Source organism: Bombina bombina, chromosome 5 (genome assembly GCF_027579735.1).
Source record: "Bombina bombina isolate aBomBom1 chromosome 5, aBomBom1.pri, whole genome shotgun sequence".
Lineage (NCBI taxonomy): Eukaryota > Metazoa > Chordata > Amphibia > Anura > Bombinatoridae > Bombina > Bombina bombina.
This window is the reverse complement of record NC_069503.1, coordinates 526171934-526199576: the sequence shown is the minus strand read 5'-3', so window position 1 is coordinate 526199576 and position 27643 is coordinate 526171934. Positions and strand designations below refer to the sequence as shown.

At 38.1% G+C, this 27643-nt stretch overlaps 1 protein-coding gene across 1 annotated transcript in view; it reads left to right on the top strand.

Moving 5' to 3' along the window:
* The window catches only part of ITGA9 (integrin subunit alpha 9), an 838607-nt gene that overhangs the window by 704787 nt on the left and 106177 nt on the right, over window positions 1–27643 (top strand). Inside the window, exon 24 of the mRNA XM_053714443.1 lies at window positions 11666–11791. Within this exon, the coding sequence (XP_053570418.1) occupies window positions 11666–11791 (126 nt within the window). The remainder of the gene's footprint in view (window positions 1–11665; window positions 11792–27643) is intronic.

Here is a 27643-nt window from a genome sequence, read left to right as displayed (position 1 = left end):
AATCTATCTAATTGCTTCCATATATACATAATATCCTTATTTACTAGTGTTACAAATATTCATCTTTTAAACTATGGTGACAATGGTCTACATATGCGTTTATGTCTATATTATTACTATATGTATATATGTTTAATTGATGTATTTGATATACATGGAGTTAAAATTTCAGACTGTTTTGTTTTTAGCCAATCAGGAGATGCTACATGTTACTTAAATGTATGGTACACATGTTATATAATAGTCTATGATTACGGTCAGGGAGACCGAAACCGGTCAGACTATGTTTTGAACTTTTAACAGCATGTCCTGTTGTTTTTATCCTGGAATAAAGCAACTTATTTTCTGATTTACACATGGTTGGCTGCTGGAATCTTTCTTTATTTTATGTTAAGGAAGATGTTTCAACACACAGGGTTTGTTTTTCATCCGGCAGCGGCTTTGGCTGCAGTTTCCGGAGCTGCGACATATTGGTGTGAATCCCTGTGTGATATGGTCAAGAGAGAAACTCCTATCGACAAGATACAGGATAAGATCAAGGCGTTGAAAGTCACCAATTCCTTCATTTGTGATGCCAATATGCAAATTATTCGCCTGAACGCAAAGGTTTCAGGATTCTCTGTGTTAGCTTGCAGGGCTCTGTGGCTAAAGTCTTGGTCTGCGGACATGACTTCTAAGTCGAGGCTGTTCCTGGGCACGATAATGTCCATGAAAATATATCTCACAGATCGACGCCGGAAGATTGCGTCCACCTGTCTTGCCCTTCAGTCCCACTCAAGTCCCTCGGTGGCTTAGTGTATGGAGATGATCTGGCTCATGGTTTCCAGCATAGACGTCATCCCTTTTGCCAGGTTCCATCTCAGACCTCTTCAAATGTGCATGTTGAGACAGTGGAACGGCAATCATTCAGATCTATCTCAGCGGATTTTCATGGATTCTCGGACCAGGGAATCCCTCTCTTGGTGGATACGTCCAGAGAATCTGTCTCTGGGGACATCCTTCTTGAGACCGTCCTTGGAGATTGTGACCACGGACACGAATCTGGCAGGATGGGGAGCTGTTTAGGGTGCCAGGATGGCACAGGGAAAATGGTCTCGAGAGGAGTCTCTCCTCCCGATCAATATTCTGGAACTTTGAGCGATCGACAATGCTCTGAAGGCGTGGCCTCTTTTGGGGTCGTCCAGCTTCATCAGATTCCAGACAGACAACATTACCTCGGTGGCTTACATCAACCATCAGGAGGGGTCCAGAAGCTCCCTTGCGATGAGGGAGGTTTCTCGGATATTGGAATGGGCAGAGTCCCACAGCTGCTCACTTTCAGCAATCCACTTTCCGGGTGTGGACAACTGGGAAGCGGATTTTCTCAGCAGACAATCCTTCCATCTGGTGGTCTCTCCACCCCGAGGTGTTTGCGGAGATCTGCAACAGATGGGGGACGCCAGAGATAGACCTCATGGTGTTCAGACTCAATTGCAAGCTACCCAGATACAGGTCGCGGTCCAGGGATCCCCAGGCAGAACTGATAGATGCCTTGGCGGTACCTTGGGGGTTCAACCTAGTTTACATTTTTCCACCGTTGCCACTTCTACCTTGTGTAGTGGCCTGCATCAAGCAGAAGCAAGCTTTGGCTATTCTGATTGCTCCTTCGTTGCCGCGGAGGACGTGGTTTGCGTATCTGGTGGGGATGTCATTGTCTCCTCCATGGAGGTTACCCTGTCGCAGGGATCTGCTGGAACAGGGTCCCTTTCAACATCAAAATCTTGTTTCTCGGAGGCTGACTGCGTGGAGATTGAAAGCCTAGTCTTAGCCAAGAGGGGGTTTTCTGAGAGTGTGATTGACACTCTAGTTCAAGCAAGGAAGCCAGTCACTCGTCGCATCTACCATAAGGTGTGGAGGGCTTTCTTGTCCTGGTGTGAGGAGCATGGATATCCTTTGCACAAGGTGAAGGTATCCAGGATTCTGTCTTAACTCCAAGATGGTTTGGAGATGGGTCTTGCCGCCAGTTCCTTGAAGGGACATATTTTGGCATTATCGGTTTTGTTGCACAGGAGACTTGCTGAGCTTCCTGACATGCAAGCCTTTGTCCAGGCTCTGTCTAAAATCAGGCCTGTTTTTAGGCAGTCTGCTCCACCATGGAGCTTGAACTTGGTCCTTAAGGTGTTGCAGAGGGTTCCGTTTGAGCTTATACATTCTATTGACATTAAGATTCTGTCTTGGAAGGTTCTCTTCCTGTTGGCCATTGCGTCGGCATGCAGGGTTTCTGAACTGTTGGCCTTGCAATGGGAGCCTCCTTATTTGGTTTTTCGCGCCGATAAGGTTGTTCTTCGCACTGGCTTGGGATTTCTTCCCAAGGTTGTGTCTGATCGTAACATCAATCAGGAAATAGTTGTTCATTCTTTGTGTCCTAATCCTTCTTCGACAAAGGAGAGGTTACTTCATAATTTGGATGTAGTTCGTGCACTGAAGTTTTACCTTCAGGCGACTAAGGATTTCCGTCAGTCTACATCTCTTTGTGGTGTATTCAGGGAAGCGTAAGGGCCAGAGGGCCCCTGCTACTTCTTTGTTCTTTTGGTTGAGGAGAATGATCCACTTGGCCTACGAGACAGTGGGACATAAGCCTCCTTACATACTTTTACGAAGTTTTACAAATTTGACGTTTTTGCTTCTGCGGAAGCGGTTTTTGGGAGAAAGGTTTTGCAGGCTGTGGTGCCCTCAGATTAGGGTCCGCCTTTTTGCCCTCCCGTTTTTTTCATTCAGTGTCCTCTAGAGCTTGGATATGTGTTTCCCACAAGTTATGAATGAAGCCGTGGACTCTCCTCCCCTTTAGATGGAAAACATAAATTATGCTTACCTGATAGTTTCATTTCCATCGTGGGGAGGAGAGGCCACGGCTCCCGCCCATTGCTTCGTTGGGCGGACCTAAATTGTATTTGTTCTTCTGGCACCATTTATACCCTGATATTTCTCCTACTGTTCCTTGTTCCCTCAGCAGAATGACTGGGGGATGAGGGGAATGGGGGAGGTATTTAAGCCTTTGGCAGGGGTGTCTTTGCCCCCTCCTGGTGGCTAGGTTCTTAATTCCCACAAGTAATGAATGAAGCCGTGGACTCTCCTCCCCATGATGGAAATTAAATTATCAGGTAAGCATAATTTATGTTTTAAAACAGCTATAGCTTTTATTAGAAGCATTTTTGCTAACGCATGTATATTACAAAATTGCTTATGTTCAATACAGAAATGCACCAATATGGTTTCCAATTTTGGCTGGAATATCCCTTTAATGCACTAAATCAGTGTTTCCCAACCGCGGTCCTCAAGTACCCCCAACAGGCCTGGTTTTCATTATAGCTGAACCAGTGCACAGGTGAAGTAATCAGCTGATCAGTAACCAACCTGCTCTCATCCATCAGCTGATTATTTCACCTGTGCTCTAGTTCAGCTATAATGAAAACCAGGAGTGTTGGGGGTACTTGAGGACTGCGGTTGGGAAACACTGCACTAAATGTACCCCAGGATACACAGACATGTACTTCCTGTTAACCTTAACCTTTTTTTCATACAAAAAGTTTTCTGTTACTTTAAGAAATAATCCAATCCAGCTAATAACAATTGCAATATTGAAATAATGAGATGTGTTATTCCAATGGCAATTAAATCCTCTATCAACATCATGATAATTTGTTTATCCTGTTGCTTTAGAATAAAGTGTTGCTACAAGTCCCCACCATGTATAACCCCGACTGTAGAACTTTTGTCACATTTAACCCCTGCTGCCCACAACCCTCAAAAAAAACACCATCCATGTTGCAGCATCTTGAGTGCTACTCCCATGTACATTTATCACTACTTTGTCAACTTGCCAAGCACTCTGTCCCCCCATCTGCATACTTCCTTTTTTTTTTTATTTATTTATTTATTTATAAACCAACAGTGTAAATAAGTTAAGGAAATCACACTTACATTTTTTTTTGCACCACGCAGGGCGTCATAAGTAAGAAACAAAAACGATATATTCATAACAATATATATATATAAACACAATATATATCAGCCTAATCCTTCTTAGACCATAGTTTAAATATACAGTAAGTTCAACAACTCTTCGTTACACTGTTGGGGTATTTTTTTTTTTTTTTTTTCAAATTAAAACAAACCAAACAAACATAATAATAATTTAAAAAAAAATCTCCCTTTTTTATCTTCCTCTCTCTATCCACAAGCCTCTCCACCCCCAGCCCTACCATTAAGCCATACAAAGACCAATTACCACGCCACTTTTGTGGAATAATTACACCTCCCTATATCCCGATATCCACGCTGCCGGGAAATCACCTAATAACACCAGATCTGAAAAACTATCGGAGCTCAGAAATGGATATAAAATAGTTTTCTAAATAGGTAATGCATACGTTTTAATTATAGGGAGCCACCCTGTCAAAAATTTCCTAATTTCCCTTTCTTTTGCTACTCTAAGATGGAAGGATTCAAAAATTATTTGATTTTGAATGTCTTTAATAAAAGTGGAGAAACCCATTACCTTTTTTGCCTTCCAATTTTTTTATATAAAATGTCTAATCAATAATATTATAGTGTTCAAAATGTTTCTCCGTAGAGGAGAGTCATCAGTAGAAGCATTAAGAATGAAAACACTTTCTGAATCAAAATAGATATTTACTTTATACAATTTGTTAAGCCAGAAAGCTACTTTCTTCCAAAATTGCCCAATCTTAGGGCATGACCAAAACATATGCAGAATATCTGCATTTATATGCATGCATCGTGGCCGGAAGAAGATTTGACTGGTATACATTCTTGCCATTTTGAAAGGTGTACAATAATAATTATTAATACGTTTCATGTGAGCTTCTTTCCAACTTGTTGATATCCGGCATTTATCTAGTACCTTAAAACTTGCCTTACTTTTTTCCTTATCTATATTTGGGAAAAGTTTTATCCATAGGTTACAAAGTTTTTCTAAGTAAGATTGACTTTGTTTGACTAACATAATGCTATATAGTATGGCAATTGAAGGGGCCTTAATTTTAAAATTAAGAATACACAATTTAATATCGGACCATGAGACCAACCCGCCACCTTTACACACTTTTGTATTAATAAAATGACATACCTGCAAGTAAGCATAAAATTTATTACTAGGTATATCAAACTGCTGCATTAGATTATCAAATGGAACCATCTGTCCATTATCTGCTAGTAGTTGATGCATAAATTTAAGACCATTACTGGACCAGGTTCTAAATACTTTCTGATTATTCCCCGGACAAAATTCCAGGTTACCTATTATAGGTAAATAATCAGAAAATGAATAGTCTACACCTATTAGCGCACACAATTTATGCCATGCTGTAATTATATTTTTGAAGGAAATTAGAGCCTGTATATTGCTTGGTATTTCTCTAGAGGAAATATGTAATATAGCTTTCAAAGAAAAAGGGGAAACATAAAAGCTCTCTAGTTCAGCTGTAGAGAACCAATTGGTTTCTGCTAACCAGTCTATAGCAATTTTGACTAAGGCAGCTAAATTATAACAACTAATATTAGGTAGTGCCATACCCGCCGATCCGTGTGTTTGCATCAGTTTATCTAGTGCAATACGTGCTTTTTTCTTACCATGTTAAATTAATTTGGAAAAGCTAGAGTTGAGTTTCTGAATATCAGCTTTATTTAAAATAAGTGGCAAATTCTGTATCGGAAATAGAAGCCGTGGAAAGATAATAGAAATTGAGATCTAGATGGGTTGGGAGGTAATAGCGACCCCGTGTAGTGGCAGGAAATCAGGGGTGGCAGTACTTTTAAATAAAAATCTATCATACAAGCTAATACAGACTGATCTAGACCCAGAAGCTAGATATATTATCTTATAAATACAAATTAACTAAATAAAATTTGTTCTTTGCAATATCTATGCACCGAATGTATTTTCTAAAATTTTCTGGGAAAAGCTAAAAATTAAATTATTTCCCTTCTCAACAGATAATCTCTTATAGGTGGCGATTTTAATCTGTCATTACGTCCGGAGTTAGAAAGATTTTCAAAAAAAAATGTAAGAGTCTATAATAAACAGGCCAAATACATAAAAAGTTTTTGCCATAAGCTTAAAGTAATTGATATATGGAGGATCCAAAACCCAGATAGCCGTACTTTCACCTGTGAGTCTAAAACCTATAGAACATTTTGACTTTATATTGACTTTATATTGGTGGCAGAATCATTATCTCTTCAAAAAATCGACTCTAAAATAGGTGATATAGTCATATCGGATCATGCAGTTGTCTCACTTTCATTTCATACATTAGCTAGATATATAGAGAAAAATCATATTATTCATTTCCCTCGCCATTTGTACAAGAATACTAGGTTTTCCCTTTGGCTAAAGCAAAAATGGAAAGACTACTGTACGCATAATATATCATACTTTCATAAATTAGAAACATTCTGGGAAGCACCCAAAGCGGTTTTAAGGGGAGAAATAAAGGCTTATATGTGTAATAAGAAAAAGAAAGATAATATGAGAGAAGTTCAACGAGCAAATCAAGTCAGAAATTCCTATACATTTTTTTATCTCGATTTAACTTGGGCGAATTGGGAAACTTATTCCAGAGCAAGACAGGAAAGGGATTTATTCTTAAAACAGAAATCCCAAGAAGAGGAGATGAAAATAAATTTACAGTTTAGAGGCTATCATGGGTGTTCCGCCAAATATCTGGCCAAGCTAGTTAAGAATAGGAAAATGAAAAACTATATTTTAGCGATTAAGGATAGAGCTAAAAGATATACAGAACCTACAGACATCAGTAAAATCTTACATACTATCAGAAACTATATACAGATACTAGTGGTAATAGCGTGAATCAAGAAAAATGTTGGGCACAAATTAGAACTCCTTGATAGGCTTAATGCCCCAATCTCAGGTGAAGAGATTGGGAAAGCAATAGAAAAGACTAAGTTAAATAAGGCAGCAGGTCTGGATGGCCTCCCAGCAGAGTATTTAAAAATTCTGGCGGAAGAAATTAAACCTACTCTCGAAAATCTTTTTAATAACTATTTTTCTTCTAGTAACCCACCTTCAGGCTATTTTTCTGCAGCCAATATTTCCTTAATTCCTAAGAATGATAAAAACTTGGAGGACCCTGCCTCATACAGACCAATATCGGTGTTAAATACAGATTACAAGCTATTAACCTCTATTATAGCTTCTAGATTTATGACTTGTCTTGAAAGGATTATTCATCCCGATCAGACAGGGTTTATGGCCTCTAGGAATTTATCTAAAAATATGCGGAAAATTACAACTCTTTTAGACTATATGTGGAATATAAGCAGAGGTAATGGTAAACAACTTAAACATGATACAGCGCTTTTGACCCTTGATGCAGAAAAGGCGTTTGACTCTATTGAATAGAAATATTTATTGAAGGCACTTGAGAAGTTTGGCTTTAAAAATCAATTTGTTCATTTTGTGCGTAATTTATATAGTAGCCCAACGTCTTTTCTGCTGATCAATGGATCTCTAACACCTGGGATAGTCCTAAAAAAGGCACCATACAAGGTTGTCCATTGTCCCCATTGCTTTTTAACTTAGCGTTAAAACCCTTAGCCATTTGGCTAAGAGATAAGTTAGAGGGAATCCCTGTGGGTAAATTGGCCCTTAAAACTCTATTGTATGCCGACGATCTTCTAATTTATCTCTACAACACAGCTCAGACTATACCTCAAGTGTTGAATTTTTTCAGTTCGTTTTCAGGCTATAAGGTAAATTATAATAAAAGTGAATTGTGGATACATAGAACTGATCATAGTATACCAAATAATCAGTTTAAGGAAGTTGAGTCTCTTAGATATCTTGGGATATATCTACATAGGAATCCACAAAATTGGTATAAACTTAATTTTCAACCAGTGCTGCAGAAAATTCAAATAGACTTGGAGTTATGGGCTTTTTTCCCGTTGTCAATTTCGGCTAGAATTAGTCTTATTAGCACACTTCCTATAATTACAAGGGCCCAGAATCAATGTTGTACCCACTGTGATTCCCCACAACAAGTGAGCTCTACCAAAGGATCTCTTCCTCTATATCCTCCATTGCAAGAACCCCCACTTCCTCTCCCCAATACAGTAACCTTCTTGGACCCTCATTCCATTGTGGTTTGTAGTAGTCTTTATAGCTTCAGTTTTAAAGCCATGTTTCTTCATTGTTACCCCAAAAAAAGAGATCTTATTGCTTATTAGAAGCCCATATCTACAATCTTATGCCATTTGTGGCCAGCAAAAGTAAAAATAAACCAATGATTCAACATTAACATTTAAGCACAACACAATATTTGTGCCAGAAGGACAAATCCATTTCTTGAACATTTGAAGTCAGCTGTTTCTTCTTTAAAGGACATGATAAATAAAATTAAACTATTGTGTTTGAGAGAGAGCATGTAATTTCAACATACTTTTGATTTTACTTTTATTATCTAATAATAAATAACATACATAGGTTGGCTCAGGAGTAGCTGTGCAGTACTGGGGGCTAATTGATGATTGGTGGCTACCCACATATGCCTCTTGTCACTGGCTCTCCTGATGTGTTCAGCTAGCTCCCAGTAATGCTTTGCTGCTCTTGAACTTTTTAAACTATGTGTTTAACCCTTTTTGCAGATTTTCTTTTTGGACTTTTAGAAACATTTTCTAAGTACAGCAATTCTGAATTCTTTGTGTATTATTGTAAAGCACTAAAACTACCAAAACATGCTTATATTGCTTGTACAGTCATATCTAAATATTTTTTTAAATAAAGCCCAACTAAAAAATGTAATATTTTTATTTGATGGACTGTGCGTTTACTAATTATATGCAACTTCACTGTAATTCAACCACAAGGAAAAGCGGAATGGTGTGATTACTTTTTTATCAAGTTAGGGCTAGATTACAAGTGGCACGCGTAAACTTCGCTAAAAGTAATCTTTTGCGCACATGGCTTTGTAAAAGTGTATTACAAGTTAAAAGTAAAAGTTTTGCGAACGAGCAAAGCTTCAGGACTTCGAAAATCACGACTGCGCTTAAGCATTCGCCCCATAGATTTCAATGGAGAGCGAAGAAGAAAAAAACCTAACACTTATCTCTTGTGTGTTAAGCTGTAAGGAGTTATTCATTTTTCACATTCCAATGTTCTTCACATACAGGAATATGTTTTATCTCATTGTAAATACATATACGTTCTTGGGCGTTATGGCATGTAAATGATAAAAAAGCAAAGAATAGTGCAACTGTATAGTATACACAACAGCTTTATTTGTATTAAAATGTGCTTACAATAAATGCCTTCAATGACATATGAGGTAATCTTGAGCCTTTATGCCATAACATGCATCGTAGTACAATGCCCAAAAGTAAACAGCAAACAATTAGTATATGAAGTACTCAGAACGTTTGCATATGCTAATTGTATGCTGTTTACTTTTGGGCATTGTACTACGATGCATGTTATGGCATAACGCCCAAGAACGGCTTGCAAGTTTGGACTTAGCACCAGCAGCACATCTCAACACGACCGTCCACTGTGATCCTGAGGGACTCTCCATGCACTGTGCGGCACTTACCTCATTCGATTGAGGTCAAGGGATGTAAGTAGACTCCCAAAGGGATCCGTTGTGTAGAGCTGTTAACCTATTCATCTTCTTTTGTCTTTTTAAAACAAAATTTTTATGAACTGTGTGTGCTAAAATCATTACCATTATTATATATGGACTTCTATGTATCTGAGAAGATTGTATTTTGACAACTGACCTAACTTCATTGGTACCAATGCCGGATAAGCAAAGTAACCTTTATTTGCAGTGCAGCTAATTTTTTAAATATTATTGAAGTGCATAGCTGCAAATTCATGTACATCACTCTGGAATAAGCTTTGTTATATATCTGTGTACATTTTTTTTTTAGATTAAGTTTTGTAGGACTATTACTTAACCCTACTATAGGATTTATACACGTACGGATAGATGAAGTGTGTATATATATATATATATATATATATATATATATATATATATATACATATTGCTGATATCTATGTAAGCGTCTAGTATATACACCAGGGATGTTTCTCTATTAATACTACTATTGTTTTTTGGTACCTATTTGATACATCCTTATAGACCTTTAACAAACAAATATATTTTGTCTAATACAGCATCCCACCAATTGGGTAGCATATCTCAATAGTGATTGCGCCATTGGTTTACAACACATTCTTCTTTTTTCTATATATAACCTTTTGCAGTCAAATACATGGCCTTATACATTTTAACCCTTATAATGATTTTTTATGACACCATTTTACCAAATAGTGTTTATATGAGTGTAACAGCATATTTTAATGTATTTATGTTGTGTTTGGTGCAACTTTTATTTTAGCCCTAACCCTTTATACCAGGTCTTCAGACGCTCTAACCCTACGCGCATTAAATGTGACTGCGCTCAAGCGAATGCGTTTACTTTTAAATTGTAAAGTTAGTGAGCTGCTTGTAATCTATCCCTTAGATGGGGAATAAAAACCTCAAGTTACAATAAAGTTCAGAGAAGGGCTAATAAGGGGAATGGAGGATTTAGCCTGAGGAGAGGTGAGACAAGCTTTGTCTATTTTTTATTTAAAAAAAAAAAAGTGCTTGAGAGGTGATATTACTTTATATAAATATATTCAAGCCTATATACAGAGCTGGCAAAAAGTCTGTTTATTCCAAGGCAATTGTTTGTGACAAGCGGTCACAGTTTAAGACTAGAGGAAAGGAGATTTAGGGGCATATTTAAGAAGGTGCAAGCGGACATGATCCGATATTGCGGATCATGTCCGCCACACATCGATAAATGCCGACAGCATACGCTCTCGGAATTTGTCATTGCACCAGCAGTTCTTGTGAACTGCTGGTGCAATACCGCCCCCTGCAGATTCGCAGCCAATCGGTGGCTAACAGGGGGTGTCAATCAACCCGATTGTATTGGATCGGGTTGATTTTCGGCAATGTCTGTCCGCCGCCTCAGAGCAGGTGGACAGTTTATGGAGCATTGGTCTTGTGAACTGCTGGTGTAATACCGCCCCCTGCAGATTTGCAGCCAATCGGCCACTAGCAGTGGGTTTCAATACGATCGGGTTGATTTCTGTCCGCCTCCTCAGAGCAGGTGGACAGGTTATGGAGCAGCGGTCTTTAGACCGCTGCTTCATAACTTCTTGATAACTTCTGTTTCCATACGGAGCTTGATAAATATACCCATAACCTACATCCAGCACAGAGGTGCATGTTGTGGGCCCTGCTGTCAGCTTAGGCTGCTGGAGCAACAACCAGGGGGCAGAATGCACCTGCCTTCATATGGTAAGGCAGCATTAATTGTTCACCCTTACCAAATGAAGCCAGTAAGCAAATCACTACAGAGAGTGACTGTCTGTCACTCTCTGTAACGATTTTCTGTTGGTGCTGGTGGGAGGGAAGGATAGAGGTAGGTGGGCGGCCCAGCAGAGGTGTTGTCTATGTTCTACAGAATTTAGTGGCATTAAACAAGTAATAATGTTATATTAAAATGTGTCATACTTATTTACTTATAATATATATATTTATATAAAATACTTTGATAACAATTTGTGACTTTTTTTGTCTTTCTTCAGGTTGGTCAAGAGAAAGGGAACTGCACTTTCCAAAAGAATCCTGTACCTTGTGTTATTCCACAAGACAAAGAGAACATCTTCCATACAATATTTGCTTTTTTTACAAAGTCCGGCAGGAAAGTTTTGGTAAGTAGGGTGTTTATAATGTTTATGTAGAATGGTTTTCCTTAGTGTACATTTGAGGGATTACTTGTCTGCCTACTGAGAGGCGGCGGACAGAAATCAACTCGATCGAATACAATCGAGTTGATTGACACCCCCTGCTAGCGGCCGATTGGCCAAGAATCTGCAGGGGGCGGCATTGCACCAGCAGTTCACAAGAACTGCTGGTGCAATGATAAATGCCGACAGCATAGGCTGTCGGCATTTATCGATGTTCAGCAGACATGATCCGCTATATCGGATCATGTCCGCTCGCACTATAGTAAATAGGCCCCACTATCCTAAATCTTTGAGAATCTGCACATATTTTAGTGAATAAGTTTGGTAGCTAAACATAGGATTTGAGGGGTTTAATTTATTGGAGTGAAATTCACACTTAAAGGGACATGATAGCTAAATGTTGAAACACTTGAAAGTGATGCAGCATAGCTGTAAAAAGCTGACTAGAAAATATCACCTGAACATCTCTGTAAAAACGAAGATATTTTACCTCAAAAGAGACTTTAAAGTGATGGTAAACAGTCTGTATCTGCTTTGCAGCATGTGAAAAATGGTTATAAAACAATGCACTTTCATTCATCAGTTTGTTTAAATATGCTTAGAATAAAATATAGTACCAATGAATCATCTTTATTACTGCCGCTGATCCTCCATCCGTCTATTTTCAAGCACTTTTTTTTGTAGTCACATTCTTCTAACACCCAATCATTTGCAGTCCCAGCTTGCACCCTTCGATGCTATTGATACGCCCCTCGCGTTTTTTAAATAATTTTTATTAGATGTTGTTATTATGAAAGAAACTGTACTTTTTAATGTATTTAGATGTGTTTTGTGCAATTTTCTATTCGAGCATAACAGTTAACCATAGCTCTGAAGTTGTGCTAACCCGACGCGCATTCAATTCAATTGCACTCAACCCGATATCACATGTGCGCAACTGTTAGCGCCCCAATCGTTATCTAGCCCTAAATGGGAGAACTGTGAGAATGTAAAATATGTGATATTTTGTGAAATTCTATAGAGGATGACCTTTGGTATAACTATTTTATGTTTTGCTTTTTGCTATCCTAAGTTTGGACAGGGTAGAAACATAAATTGTTAAAATGGGTTAAGCAAACACTGAGAAATTTTGAAATATATAAAATATTTGTATTTTTAGATATTTTATAACTACTCATTTTATGTTTAAATTGCAAGATGGTTCATAGTGCCAAAAATAATAGTTTTTTTTCTCATTTTCAATTATCATAAATTATGTGTTTTTGAGAAGGTCAATGGATGCTAAGGGCTAGATTACAAGTGGAGTGCTAAATTATTGTGTGCCCACAAACAGGTGCACGATAATTAATCAGCCATTACAAGTGGCCAGTTATTGCTGCCGCGAGCTCGCGGTAGCAATTAGCGCTTATAAAATTAACCAGAGATTAGATCTCTGGTTAATTTTATAAATGTGCCCCAAATTCCTGCTAAATACAATGTAGTGCAATTTTATTAAAAAAAATAAAGTTAGCAGCGTCTTTACCTTTTTTAATAAAATAACCGCACTAGGCAGTATTTTGGGGCTAAAGTTAGCAGCTGTGGGGTGTTAAAAAAATAATAAAAAAACGGCACTGAAAATTGCCTTTAAATTGTGGTCTATGGGAACTGTGTGTTCCCAGTAAATAAATATATTTTATTAATATATACATGTGGCCCTCGATTTACGCCGGTTCAATTTGCGCTGTTTCAGAATAACAACCTTTTTTTTCCCCCAGTCATGTGACTGCTATTGAAAAGCATTGAGAAGCATTGCATTGATTAAAATAGCCAGTAGGTGGAGCTGTCCGCTTGTGTTGCAGCAAAGTTATGCAAAGCCAAGCACAGAAACAGGCTGGAATTAATTAGTATAGCTAGACATGAGCTATCGAGCAGCTTTCATAGGAACAAGATCTTCCCGTCTATAAATCAGTCCAGATTGGAATGCATAGAAAGAACTGTTTGCAGGAAAATGCAAGTAAAGTCTGTGTTTTGTGATTATTTCATAAGGTTTATAATGCAGTTTAGCAAATGTTTTTGTTCATTTAACTTAGTTTAATTATATATTCTGTATTGTGTGATTATTTGATACTGTTTATAATGCTTTTTAGCATTTAAAGTCTTTATTTCAAAGCTTTAAAAATAATGTATTAGGTATTGCTTATGACAATTTTGAGAGGGGCCTGGAATCTAACTCCCTCACTTCCCATTGACTTACATTATAAACTGGGTTTCAATTTACAACGGTTTTAATACACAACCATTCCTTCTGGAACCTAACCCAGGCATAAACTGAGGGCTACCTGTATTGATATATATATATATATATATATATATATATATATATATATATATATATATATATGTATATACATACACACAGAACAAATGCACTCACAGGGATTTAGGAATTTAGGATAACCTCTTTGTCAAAATTTTATGACGTTTTGGGGATTACAATATCCCCTTCATCAGAATAAAAAATTGTGTACTAACATCACACTTATATAGTGCACAAAGTGAACATACCTCTCTCATGTGGCGCCAAACATCGTGTGTGGAACGCAAACCATGCATTCCACTGAGTTCGGAAATGACATAATGTCAGCACTGGCTTAAACGTATACAAAACATAATATTAAGAAATCAAAATAATCAATTTTAATTCTTCACATATAAGTGAATCACAGATAACACTTGTGTACAAATTTCATACATATATGAATGTATTTCGTCACTGGCAATATCTGCCGTGAATTAAGGCTTCAGTGTATATTGTTGCCATGGAAACATAACAACTTAGTTGCAAAAGTATAGTAATCTCATTTGCAACATATGTTTCTCCTTGTTATTCTTACATGGCAATTGTTTTAAAGTAAGATCATAAAACTATTAATGCTATATTATAATGGATATGTTACAATTCTTCAAATTCTTCATATTATTTATATTACAAGATACCCTCCTATTTGTATACTTTGCTATATATAGCTCCTGGTTTGTGAGTAGAGGAGTCATAGGACACTACCTTGAGAACACCGATAATAAGAGCGTAAAATATGTGAGTAAGTGCCCATGTGGCGGTTACAAGACCAATAACGATCCCTGAACCCTCACACTTCAATAGGTGGCTAAATAGAGGACGTGAAACACTAACTGGCCTCATACAAACCCTCCTTGCCCCTGAGCACACTGTCACACAAAACCAGCACCCCATGTATGTAACTGGTGTAAATTCAAATGAGTGCCTTGAAGTCCAGTATCGAATTAAGTCCTCCTGGATAAATTGTCCCCAATCTATATATCCATTGGGCCTCTTGTATTAAGAGGATTTTGTCCCTATCTCCCCCATGATTTCCATGGCAACAATATACACTGAAGCCTTGATTCATGGCAGATACTGCCATTGATGAAATACATTCATATATGTATGACGTTTGTATACAAGAGTCATCTGTGATTCACTTAGATGTGACGAATTATAATTGATTATTTTGATTTCTTAATATTATGTTTTGTATACGTTTAAGCCGGTGCTGACATTGTCACTTCCGGTCTCAGTGGAACGCATGGCTTGCCTTCCACACATGATGTTTGGCGCCACATGAGAGAGGGGTACAGGGGCAGACTGAGACCAATCAGGGGCCCCGGGAAAAAATTAGGGAAGGGCCCTCACTCTCTCACACTGACTCAATTTATTCAAATGTATGCAAATGAACATGGTAGTCTCCCTGCTCTGCCCCCACCAGGCTCCCTACCTTTCAGGGCCAGGACCCCCAATGTCAAAGACCAGAGACAGGGCCCCAACCTTCAGGCCCAGACGCCACACTCCATGGCCCTAACAGTTACAGACCCTCGACAGGACCCCCCCACACTTTAGCCCCCCCCCCAAGCAACAAGCCCCACATCCAGGCACAGGGCCCACACTCTGGGGCCAGGGCCCCCAATTAACCCACACTTAACTGCTTAGTTACTGATAGGGCAGCTGTCAACCCCAGCTTCAGCAGCACACCAGGATCCATGGAGATACCATTTGTGGGCCCCTCTACATGCTGGGCCCTCGGTCCAGGTCCTATTTGCCCGGCTAATCAGTCCGCCCCTGGAGGGGTATGTTCACTGTGTGCACTATATAAGTGTGATGTTTGTACACAATTTTTATTCTGATGAAAGGGATATTGTAATCCCGAAATGTCAATACGTTTTGACACTGAGATTATCCTAAATCCCTGTGAGTGCATCTGTTCTGTGTATGTATAGTGATAGTCCTTGCATCCAGGTAGTTGATCCAGGAGGGTGGATTCGTTTTTGGTTTGCTATATATAGATATGTATATATATTTATTTGTTAATATGTGTATATAATTTGTAATACCAGCGCACATTAGCGTGCACTGGTATTATACAGTGGAGCAGAAATATCGCTTTCATGAAACAATAATTCTTGGGTTTGAAATAATTAGGGAAAATTACTCTCCTGCTGCTATTTACTATGTTCGTCATATAGAATTACAAAAAACTATTTTATTTTTTTGCAGTTCATATAGTGCCGTTTTCCTATATAATGATATTTTTGAAAACTAAAGGGTTTATTTAAAAAAAAAAAAATGCTAGGTTTGCTGAAGAAATTAGCTATAGTTTGTGTAAGTAATTGATATGTATCTGTAATTGCAATGAATGCTAAACAACTAAAAACCGCTCTAGCACAGGAGTGTGAAAATGTCTCAGCAGTAAAGTGGTTAAAGGTTGTATTACCAGAGAATGTGCCTAGTATGAACCAGTAAGTGATCCATATGTATTGGTAATTATGTAAGATTCATGCAAGTCTGGTGGACTAAGCACCCTATGCATATTAGCCTAACATTAAAATAACAAGTGGAGTTTTAAGAACACATGTGAATTAGCGGCTCTTGACATGAATCTGAAATATGATACAGTATAGGAATGAGAGATCATTACCTTGGATAATGCAGTTGTAAAAAAATTGTTATAAATATGAGCAGTTCTATAAATATAAAACAGGATGGAGTTCTGGACACAGCTGTTTATTGAAAGAGCAGATTGAAATTGATATGTATTGCTAAATGACTCAGATTTATGAATAGATACACTACCTAGAAGTGGTAGAATGGAATTGAAATAAAGTTACTATTTTCGGAGCATACAATTTTAAAAAAGCTCCCCGTTTATTTCTATTAAGAAATTTGCATGTTATTCTTTGTTAAAGAGATATCTAGATATGCACATATATGGAGCACTACCGAACAGAGGAATTAGTCTTGTGCTCTTGCTTATGTATAACATTGTTGCAAAACTCCTGCCATATAGGGCTGCAGACACGTGCACACTCCTGAGCTTACCTTCCTGCATTTCAACAAACGATTACAAGAAAACGAAGAACATTTGATAATAGAAGTAAACTGGAAAGTTGTTTAAAATTGTATGTTCTATCTGAATCATGAAATAATTTTTTTTGTTTTTATGTCCCTTTAACTATTCTGTGCGCACACAACAATTCGTAAATAAATATTCCAAATGTTAGTTACATTGTGCGCACAAAATAGTTAAATTACATTGTGCGCACAAAATAGTTAGTTTGTGTGCACAATGTAACTGTAATAATTAGGGACATTGATTCCGTAGGCGTGGGCTGCAGTCTCCACCTCTTCCATAGGCTGGGCATCAGAAAAGACAGGTCACGTGGCACTCACGAGATCGTGTAACGACAAGCCTACAGAAGGAGGAACCAGTGGCCCTAATTATACAGTTACATCATGCACACAAATGAACTATTTTGTACGCATGATGTAACTTTAATGTTGGGAACACTTATTACGTGCACACACTGAACATAAAATAGTTAAAGAAACATAAAACACAAAACTTTCCAATTTACTTCTTTTATTTAATTTGCTTTCTTCTCTTGTTATCCTTTGCTGAAAGGTTTATTTATGAAAGATCAGGAGCAGCAAAGAACCTAGGTTCTAGTTGCTGATTGGTGAATGCATATATATACTGATTGCCATTGGCTCACGCATGAGTTCAGTCAGCAACCAGAAGTGCATTGCTGCTCATTCAACAAAGCAAAGCAAACCAATAGAACGGAGAAATTAAAAAGTTGCTTCAAATTTCCTGCTGTATCTGAATGATGAAATAAAACATTTGTGTTTCAATTCCCTTTAAATCGTGGTAACTATTTAATATAACATGCTCACCATGTATTACATTGTAAGCACGGTTTATTACAGCGGGCAAACTTTTTTTTATTTTTACAGATTGACACCTGAGGGGCTCAGTACGCTATATAACTATATCATAAGAGAAAATAACAAATCTAGGGAATGTACAGTGAAACAACAGTATCTCACAAAAGGGAGTACACCCCTTACATTTTTGTAAATATTTTTTTATATCTTTTCATGTGACAACACTGAAGAAATGACACTTTGCTACAATGTAAAGTAGTGAGTGTACAGCCTGTATAACAGTGTAAGTTTGCTGTTCCCTCAAAATAACTCAACACACAGCCATCAATATCTAAACCGTTGCCAATAAAAGTGAGTACATCCCTAAGTGGAAATGGCCAAAATGGGCCCAAAGTGTCAATATTTTGTGTGGCCACCATTATTTTCCAGCACTGCCTTAACTCTCTTGGGCATGGAGTTCACCAGAGCTTCACAGGTGGCCACTGGAGTCCTCTTCCACTTCTCCTTGACGACATCATAGAGCGGGTGGATGTTAGAGACCGTGCACTCCCCCACCTTCCATTTGAGGATGCCCCACAGTTGCTCAATAGGGTTTAGATCTGGAGACATGCTTGGCCAGTCCATCACCTTTGTCCTCAGCTTCTTTAGCAAGGCAGTGGTCGTCTTGGAAGTGTGTTTGGGGTCGTTATCATGTTGGAATACTGCCCTGTGGCCCAGTCTCCGAAGGGAGGGGATCATGCTCTGCTTCAGTATGTCACAGTACATGTTGGCGTTCATGGTTCCCTCAATGAACTGTAGCTCCCGAAGCCCAGTCCATGACACTCCCACCTGGTTGCTGCCACACATGCTTGACACCATCTGAACCAAATAAGTTTATCTTGGTCTCATCAGACCACAGGACATGGTTCCAGTAATCCATGTCATTACTTTGCTTGTCTTCAGCAAACTGTTTGCAGGTTTTCTTGTGCATCATCTTTAGAAGAGGCTTCCTTCTGGGACGACGGCCATGCAGACCAATTTGATGTAGTGTGCGGTGTATGGTCTGATCACTGAAAGCCTGACCCCCCACCCCTTCAACCTCTGCAGCAATGCTAGTCTATTTCCCAAAGACAACCTCTGGATATGACGCTAAGCACGTGCACTCCACTTCTTTGGTCGACCATGGCGAGGCCTGTTCTGAGTGGAACATGTCCTGTGAAACCGCTGCATGGTCTTGCCCACAGTGCTGCAGCTCAGTTTCAGGGTCTTGGCAATCTTGTTATAGCCTAGGCCATCTTTACTTAGAGCAACAATTCTTTTTTTCAGATCCTCAGAGAGTTCTTTGCCATGAGGTGCCATGTTGAACTTCCAATGACCAGTATGAGAGAGTGTGAGAGCGATAACACCAAATTTAACACACCTGCTCCCCATTCACACCTGAGACCTTGTAACACTAACGAGTCACATGACACCGGAGAGGGAAAATTGCTAATTGGGCCCATTTTGGACATTTCCACTTAGGGGTGTACTCACTTTTGTTGTCAACGGTTTAGATATTAATAGCTATGTGCCGAGTTATTTTGAGGGGACAGCACATTTACACTGTTATACAGGCTGTACACTCACTACTTTACATTGTTACAAAGTGTCATTTCTTCAGTGTTGTCACATGAAAAGATATAATAAAATATTTACAAAAATGTGAGGGGTGTACTCACTTTTGTGAGGTACTGTACATGATTTGACGTTGCCACACAGAAAACTTTTTACTTTCACGAACGCACAGTCTATGTTGTGCAAACATGCTTTAAAGACAGCCCCCCGCCGCCTACATCCCAACTCAGTGGCGATGTCAACAGACTTTTTTGGGATGTTTTAATCCCCATTATATCCTAAGCGAGACACATCGCCACTCGTCAGCACAATGAGGTTCAGCCCACTTTTTTAGATTATATCAACAGACTAATGGACTGCGAACCTTAACAGGCAATGTTTTGAATATCAGGGCCAGAATGAGAAAAAAGTAAGAATGCTTTCAAAAAACAGCAACTTTTTACCCATCTAAAGACAATTGTACTGAAGGTGTTCACTTGAAAAAGTAGCTGACAGGCCACAAGTCCAGAAGTAAAAACAATTTTCCATTCACAAACTTTTTGGGGCATCCTATATAATAAAAAGCCAAGTATGTTTGTTCGATGCAGTCATGCGCAGCAGAGCCTGCGCAAGGCAAACATACCTGGCCTTAATCCCTTAAGGACCTAGCCCCTCTCTGCCGCAATCTCGCTAATAGAAGCAAGATTGCAATATTTCTGCAAGCCCCATGAGTGGGGCAGTGCAGAAATAGTCTGGCAGAGGTACTGAAGCAGAGAGGAACACACTGTGTCCCTCTCTGCATCGGACAGAGGTGATGCCGATCGTTGGTGGCGTGGGGGGTTAGGAGGGAGGCGGGTGGGCGGCCCATCGCTGGAGGGGGAAGGAGGTGCGGGAACAGGTAAGACCGCTACACTACAGAAAAAAATGTATGCTAAGAGCTGCAGGGAGGGGGAAAGGGGAGAAGGAAGTGCAGGGGTATCCTAGAGTGGAGGGGGAGAATAAAGGCTAGGGAAAGGATCTGCAGCTATTAAGATGCCAATAATTATTAAATGACAGATTGGGATCAACCCCATAGTCCTCTGTCTTGAAAATAATTAAGTGAGACTTAAAGCTCGTCCCCAACAGGGCATATGTGTAGGAGGGGTTTTAACTAGACCAGATAATAAGAAGGCTTAAGCCAATAAGTTTAAACTTGGCAAGGAGGGAGATGTTCAATACAAAAATGTCTGGAAGATTTCAGAAAGCTGATAGATGCTATAATTAACTGCGTTATGTTGTATATTTCACAAATACAGAGGAGACAAGCCTTACAGCTAACCTGTAAATCATACAGCAACTTATCCGGTTTGGTGTTTGAATTTTTTTTTAAACTGATAATTTATTATAAAGTACAAAGTTTCAAATATATATTACATTAAAAAAATGATATTTATTATCGCAGCAGAGCAACTTTCTTTTTATCTTATCACTGTACAGACTGGTTTACGAGACATGCTTGTGAAAAACTTGCTTTGCAATAAATATTTCTCTAGTCTCTTTGCCAAGTAGTCTACTGGCTTAGCACTTGTGTGTAAGGGGGGGAAAATGTTATCTCTAGAAAAATAATTTAAACATGGAAAGCGATAACCGGCTGATCTGACCTCTGCGTGTGCCATATAATTCTCTGCTTTTAGGATTAACAATACCATAATAGGATCGACTCACAGGCAAGTTTTCATAAACTTATATTCTGCACTGTATAAAAACTGTCAAAGGTCCTTAAAACTTATCTTCAGACTGATTATTCTCTAAGGAGGCCCCCAGTCATGTAAATGATGTCTGCTTTTAGCTACAACCTTAATAAGGACCTTAAATTAGCTACACACATGCACGGACATTATAAATGTCTAGTCTTTATTTTTATAGGAATGTTGATATAGTGGAAATGTATATCAGAGCTCATTGTTTAACTTAGATCCTATTGATCTTGGAGCCACTTTGTGTTATGATATCCTAAATTAGACCATTCTGTCATTATAAATGAATGTTACTTAGTTGAGCTTTTTTGACCACTCAGCTAGAGCGCAAGTAGATTAAGACCATCTAAATAATAATGATTATATAGTGATACAATCCATACTCATTAGTCTGGTTTAAATCGTGTTTATTTCAAGCAAATCTTTTATTGTACATCTTGATTATATAATTTGCAAAGCTTCTTGCTAAGCTTTTGTACCTTGTAAAGAACTATGTAAAACAGACATTGCAATCAAATTCTGCATTACATATAATTCCTTTCTTGGGACCTTTAATCAGTGGTTATTGATTACATGGAAAAATGTAGACTTATAGCTTTCTGCAATAATATATGTTTTGGTGGGATTTGAGGTTTTATTTGGATCAAATTATTTGTAGAAGAAAAATTCACTTATATTGGAAATCTTAAAATCACCTGAAATTGGTGATTTAAATAATATTCCACTTAGACTGATTTTAGTTGAAAAATGATAGAATTTCCTATGATGGTTTCCTATGATGCTAAAGACCCTCACTTCATTTAATAAATTAGTATAACCGGTAGGAAGGTTTGCACCGTAGATTAGGTCTAAGGCAGCGATATATCCAGTTTAGCCCCACAAACAGGCACAGAAAGCCTCACCCTACAGTAGCATTCTTATAAGAACGGCACGTAACGAAATGAAAATATTTAAGACTATTCAAAAACTATTTTATATTTCTGTTCAAGAAATAAATATTTGTATTGGAATGAAATTACAGTAAAGAATTTGTGCTTCACTTTTGAGAAGCCTGAAATAATAAAGTAAGTCAGGTCTGCTGGCTAAGTTTGAACTGTTTTTTTTTTTGTTTTTTTTTTAGCTGAATTCCTGTTCCTAACTTTTTAAACGTTTTAAGTGGAAAATGTATGTTTTGAATGTGAATCTAGTTATTTCACTGTTAAAATACTACTCATGATATAAAGTGATTTAAGTAAAAATGATTAGTGCATACCTATGCTTTTTCATGTTTTCAACTACTTGGCTGCAATGGGCCCCAATGCACTTATATACAGTATATATGTCTATGGGGCCGATTTATCATGTGTCTGGCGGCATTTATCATTGCACAAGCATTCCTTGTGAAATGCTTGTGCAATGCCACCCCCTGCAGATTTGCGGTCAATCGGCCACTAGCAGGGGGTGTCAATCAACCTGATCATATGCGATTGGGTGGATTGCTGTCCGCCGCCTCAGTGGTGGCGGACGAGTTAAGGAGCAGTGGTCTTAAGACCTCTGCTTCTTAACTTATGTTTCCTGCGAGGCTGAAGGCTTGCGCAGAAACAACGGCATATAGCAGTATTTGGGCCATGATAAATCGTCCCCTAAATATGTATACATATGTATTTATGTGTTTATATGTGTATACACCAATAAATACATATGTATACATATATAAATATATATACAGATACATATTTAGACATGTATATCTATATATCTCTATGTTAATGCCCTTTGTAGTCCTTGCACCTTAGACCTCATATCTTTATGCCCTTATAACTTTTTTGGGCAATATTTCTTTTAATCATTTTTATCAGATAGTGTTATTATGAGGGTAACTATAGTTTTCAATGTATTTTGTGACACTTTTTTGTTTTGCATAACAGTTAACTAGAGCTCTGAGGTCGCGGTAATCATGCTAGTGTAAATCGTGATTGCACTCACACGTTCGCATTTACTTTAAACTTGTAATACGAACGCTCCTTTCCATGCGTGCAAACAGCCGCGATACACCCGATATCGTTTGCAGAAAACAATGCGCCAATCTTAATCTGGCCCTTAATTGGTGTCATACAAGCAACAGCTGGCTCTCTTAGCTGGTGTGGTTTTTAAATACTGGTACTCATTGCAAAAATGCTTCTATGTAAAACTGAAATGCACCCATGCACATTTCAGATGTGACTTTTCTATCCCTTTAATGCTGAATAAATGGAAAAATTAAGATTATTCTAGAGTTAGTGACTGAATAATCAAAACAAGGGGAAAGCATATGCTTACAATTCTTCTGTTGTCTTATGCTGGAAGTGAACAAGATAATAAAGAATGGAAAAGAATAGGTGAATATCCCTAATTCTCCTATGGGTAGATTTAGAGTTTTGTCGGTAACGACCCGAAAAGCTAACGCCGGCTTTTTTCTGGCCGCACCATAAAAATAACTCTGGTATTGAGAGTCCACATAAAGGCTGCGTTAGGCTCCAAAAAAGGAGCGTAGAGCATATTTAACGCAGCTTCAACTCTCGATACCAGAGTTGCTTACGCAAGCGGCCAGCCTAAAAAATGTGCTCGTGCATGATTCCCCCATAGAAAACAATGGGGCTGTTTGAGCTGAAAAAAAACCTAACACCTGCAAAAAAGCCGCGTTCAGCTCCTAACGCAGCCCCATTGTTTCCTATGGGGAAACACTTCCTACGTCTGCACCTAACACTCTAACATGTACCCCGAGTCTAAACACCCCTAACCTTACACTTATTAACCCCTAATCTGCTGCCCCCGCTATCGCTGACCCCTGCATATTATTATTAACCCCTAATCTGCCGCTCCGTAAACCACCGCTACTTACATTATCCCTATGTACCCCTAATCTGCTGCCCTAACATCGCCGACCCCTATATTATATTTATTAACCCCTAATCTGCCCCCCACAACGTCGCCTCCACCTGCCTACACTTATTAACCCCTAATCTGCCGAGCGGACCTGAGCGATACTATAATAAAGTTATTAACCCCTAATCCGCCTCACTAACCCTATAATAAATAGTATTAACCCCTAATCTGCCCTCCCTAACATCGCCGACACCTAACTTCAATTATTAACCCCTAATCTGCCGACTGGAGCTCACCGCTATTCTAATAAATGTATTAACCCCTAAAGCTAAGTCTAACCCTAACACTAACACCCCCCTAAGTTAAATATAATTTACATCTAAAGAAATTAATTATCTCTTATTAAATAAATTATTCCTATTTAAAGCTAAATACTTACCTGTAAAATAAATCCTAATATAGCTACAATATAAATTATAATTATATTATAGCTATTTTAGGATTAATATTTATTTTACAGGCAACTTTGTAATTATTTTAACCAGGTACAATAGCTATTAAATAGTTAAGAACTATTTAATAGCTACCTAGTTAATATAATTACAAAATTACCTGTAAATTAAATCCTAACCTAAGTTACAATTAAACCTAACACTATACTATCATTAAATTAATTAAATAAAATACCTATAATTACCTACAATTAAACCTAACACTACACTATCAATACATTAATTAAATACAATACCTACAAATAACTACAATGAAATAAACTAACTAAAGTACAAAAAATAAAAAAGAACTAAGTTACAAAAAATAAAAAAATATTTACAAACATAAGAAAAATATTACAACAATTTTAAACTAATTACACCTACTCTAAGCCCCCTAATAAAATAACAAAGACCCCCAAAATAAAAAATGCCCTACCCTATTCTAAATTACTAAAGTTCAAAGCTCTTTTACCTTACCAGCCCTGAACAGGACCCTTTGCGGAGCATGCCCCAAGAAGTTCAGCTCTTTTGCCTGTAAAAAAAAACCATACAATACCCCCCCCACACATTACAACCCACCACCCACATACACCTAATCTAACCCAAACCCCCCTTAAATAAACCTAACACTAAGCCCCTGAAGATCATCCTACCTTGTCTTCACCTCACCAGGTATCACCGATCCGTCCTGGCTCCAAAATCTTCATCCAACCCAAGCGGGGGCTGGCGATCCATCATCCGGTGGCTGAAGAGGTCCAGAAGAGGCTCCAAAGTCTTCATCCTATCCGGGAAGAAGAGGCGATCCGGACCGGCAACCATCTTGATCCAAGCGGCATCTTCTGTCTTCATCCGATGACGATCGGCTCCATCCTGAAGACCTCCACCGCGGACCCATCTTCTTCCGGCGACGTCCAACTGAAGAATGACGGTTCCTTTAAGGGACGTCATCCAAGATGGCGTCCCTCGAATTCCGATTGGCTGATAGGATTCTATCAGCCAATCGGAATTAAGGTAGGAATATTCTGATTGGCTGATGGAATCAGCCAATCAGAATCAAGTTCAATCCGATTGGCTGATCCAATCAGCCAATCAGATTGAGCTTGCATTCTATTGGCTGTTCCGATCAGCCAATAGAATAGGTTTTTTTTACAGGCAAAAGAGCTGAACTTCTTGGGGCATGCCCCGCAAAGGGTCCTGTTCAGGGCTGGTAAGGTAAAAGAGCTTTGAACTTTAGTAATTTAGAATAGGGTAGGGCATTTTTTATTTTGGGGGGTCTTTGTTATTTTATTAGGGGGCTTAGAGTAGGTGTAATTAGTTTAAAATTGTTGTAATATTTTTCTTATGTTTGTAAATATTTTTTTATTTTTTGTAACTTAGTTCTTTTTTATTTTTTGTACTTTAGTTAGTTTATTTCATTGTAGTTATTTGTAGATATTGTATTTAATTAATGTATTGATATTGTAGTGTTAGGTTTAATTGTAGGTAATTATAGGTATTTTATTTAATTAATTTAATGATAGTATAGTGTTAGGTTTAATTGTAACTTAGGTTAGGATTTATTTTACAGGTAATTTTGTAATTATATTAACTAGGTAGCTATTAAATAGTTCTTAACTATTTAATAGCTATTGTACCTGGTTAAAATAATTACAAAGTTGCCTGTAAAATAAATATTAATCCTAAAATAGCTACAATGTAATTATAATTTATATTGTAGCTATATTAGGATTTATTTTACAGGTAAGTATTTAGCTTTAAATAGGAATAATTTATTTAATAAGAGTTAATTAATTTCGTTAGATTAAAATTATATTTAATTTAGGGGGGTGTTAGTGTTAGGGTTAGACTTAGCTTTAGGGGTTTATACATTTATTAGAATAGCGGTGAGCTCCGGTCGGCAGATTAGGGGTTAATAATTGAAGTTAGGTGTCGGCGATGTTAGGGAGGGCAGATTAGGGGTTAATACTATTTATTATAGGGTTAGTGAGGCGGATTAGGGGTTAATAACTTTATTATAGTAGCGGTGCGGTCCGCTCGGCAGATTAGGGGTTAATAAGTGTAGGCAGGTGGAGGCGACATTGAGGGGGGCAGATTAGGGGTTAATAAATATAATATAGGGGTCGGCGGTGTTAGGGGCAGCAGATTAGGGGTACATAGCTATAACGTAGGTGGCGGTCGGCAGATTAGGGGTTAAAAAAATTGAATCGAGTGGCGGCGATGTGGGGGGACCTCGGTTTAGGGGTACATAGGTAGTTTATGGGTGTTAGTGTACTTTAGAGTACAGTAGTTAAGAGCTTTATAAACCGGCGTTAGCCCAGAAAGCTCTTAACTACTGACTTTTTTCCTGCGGCTGGAGTTTTGTCGTTAGAGTTCTAACGCTCACTTCAGACACGACTCTAAATACCGGAGTTAGAAAAATCCCATTGAAAAGATAGGATACGCAATTTACGTAAGGGGATATGCGGTATGGAAAAGTCGCGGCTGAAATGTGAGCGTTAGACCCTTTTTTTAGTGACTCCAAATACCGGAGGTAGCCTAAAACCAGCGTTAGGAGCCTCTAACGCTGGTTTTCACGGCTAACGCCAAACTCTAAATCTAGGCCCTAGTTACCTCTTCCTCATTATTATTTCTCATCTCTTTGCCTTTTTTAATACTTGCTCATTGCTTGACCAGTTTTTCCTTTTTTTATCTTTCTTGTATTTGCCTCCCTGCCATTCATAGTTTTGTTGATTTGTTATAAATTGTGGCGCCAGAAGCATATCTAAATATACTTCATGTGCACATGCACGATTAAAGGTCTCTCTGAAAACCATTCACTTTTATTAGCATTTTGTATTGCAGAAATGTTTGTATTCAAAATTGATCATCACTGTTGAATTCAGTTTTGGCTGTAAAGAGAATTTTGAAATATAAAAAAAATATGAAATATACTTTTTAACTATAAATAATTAAC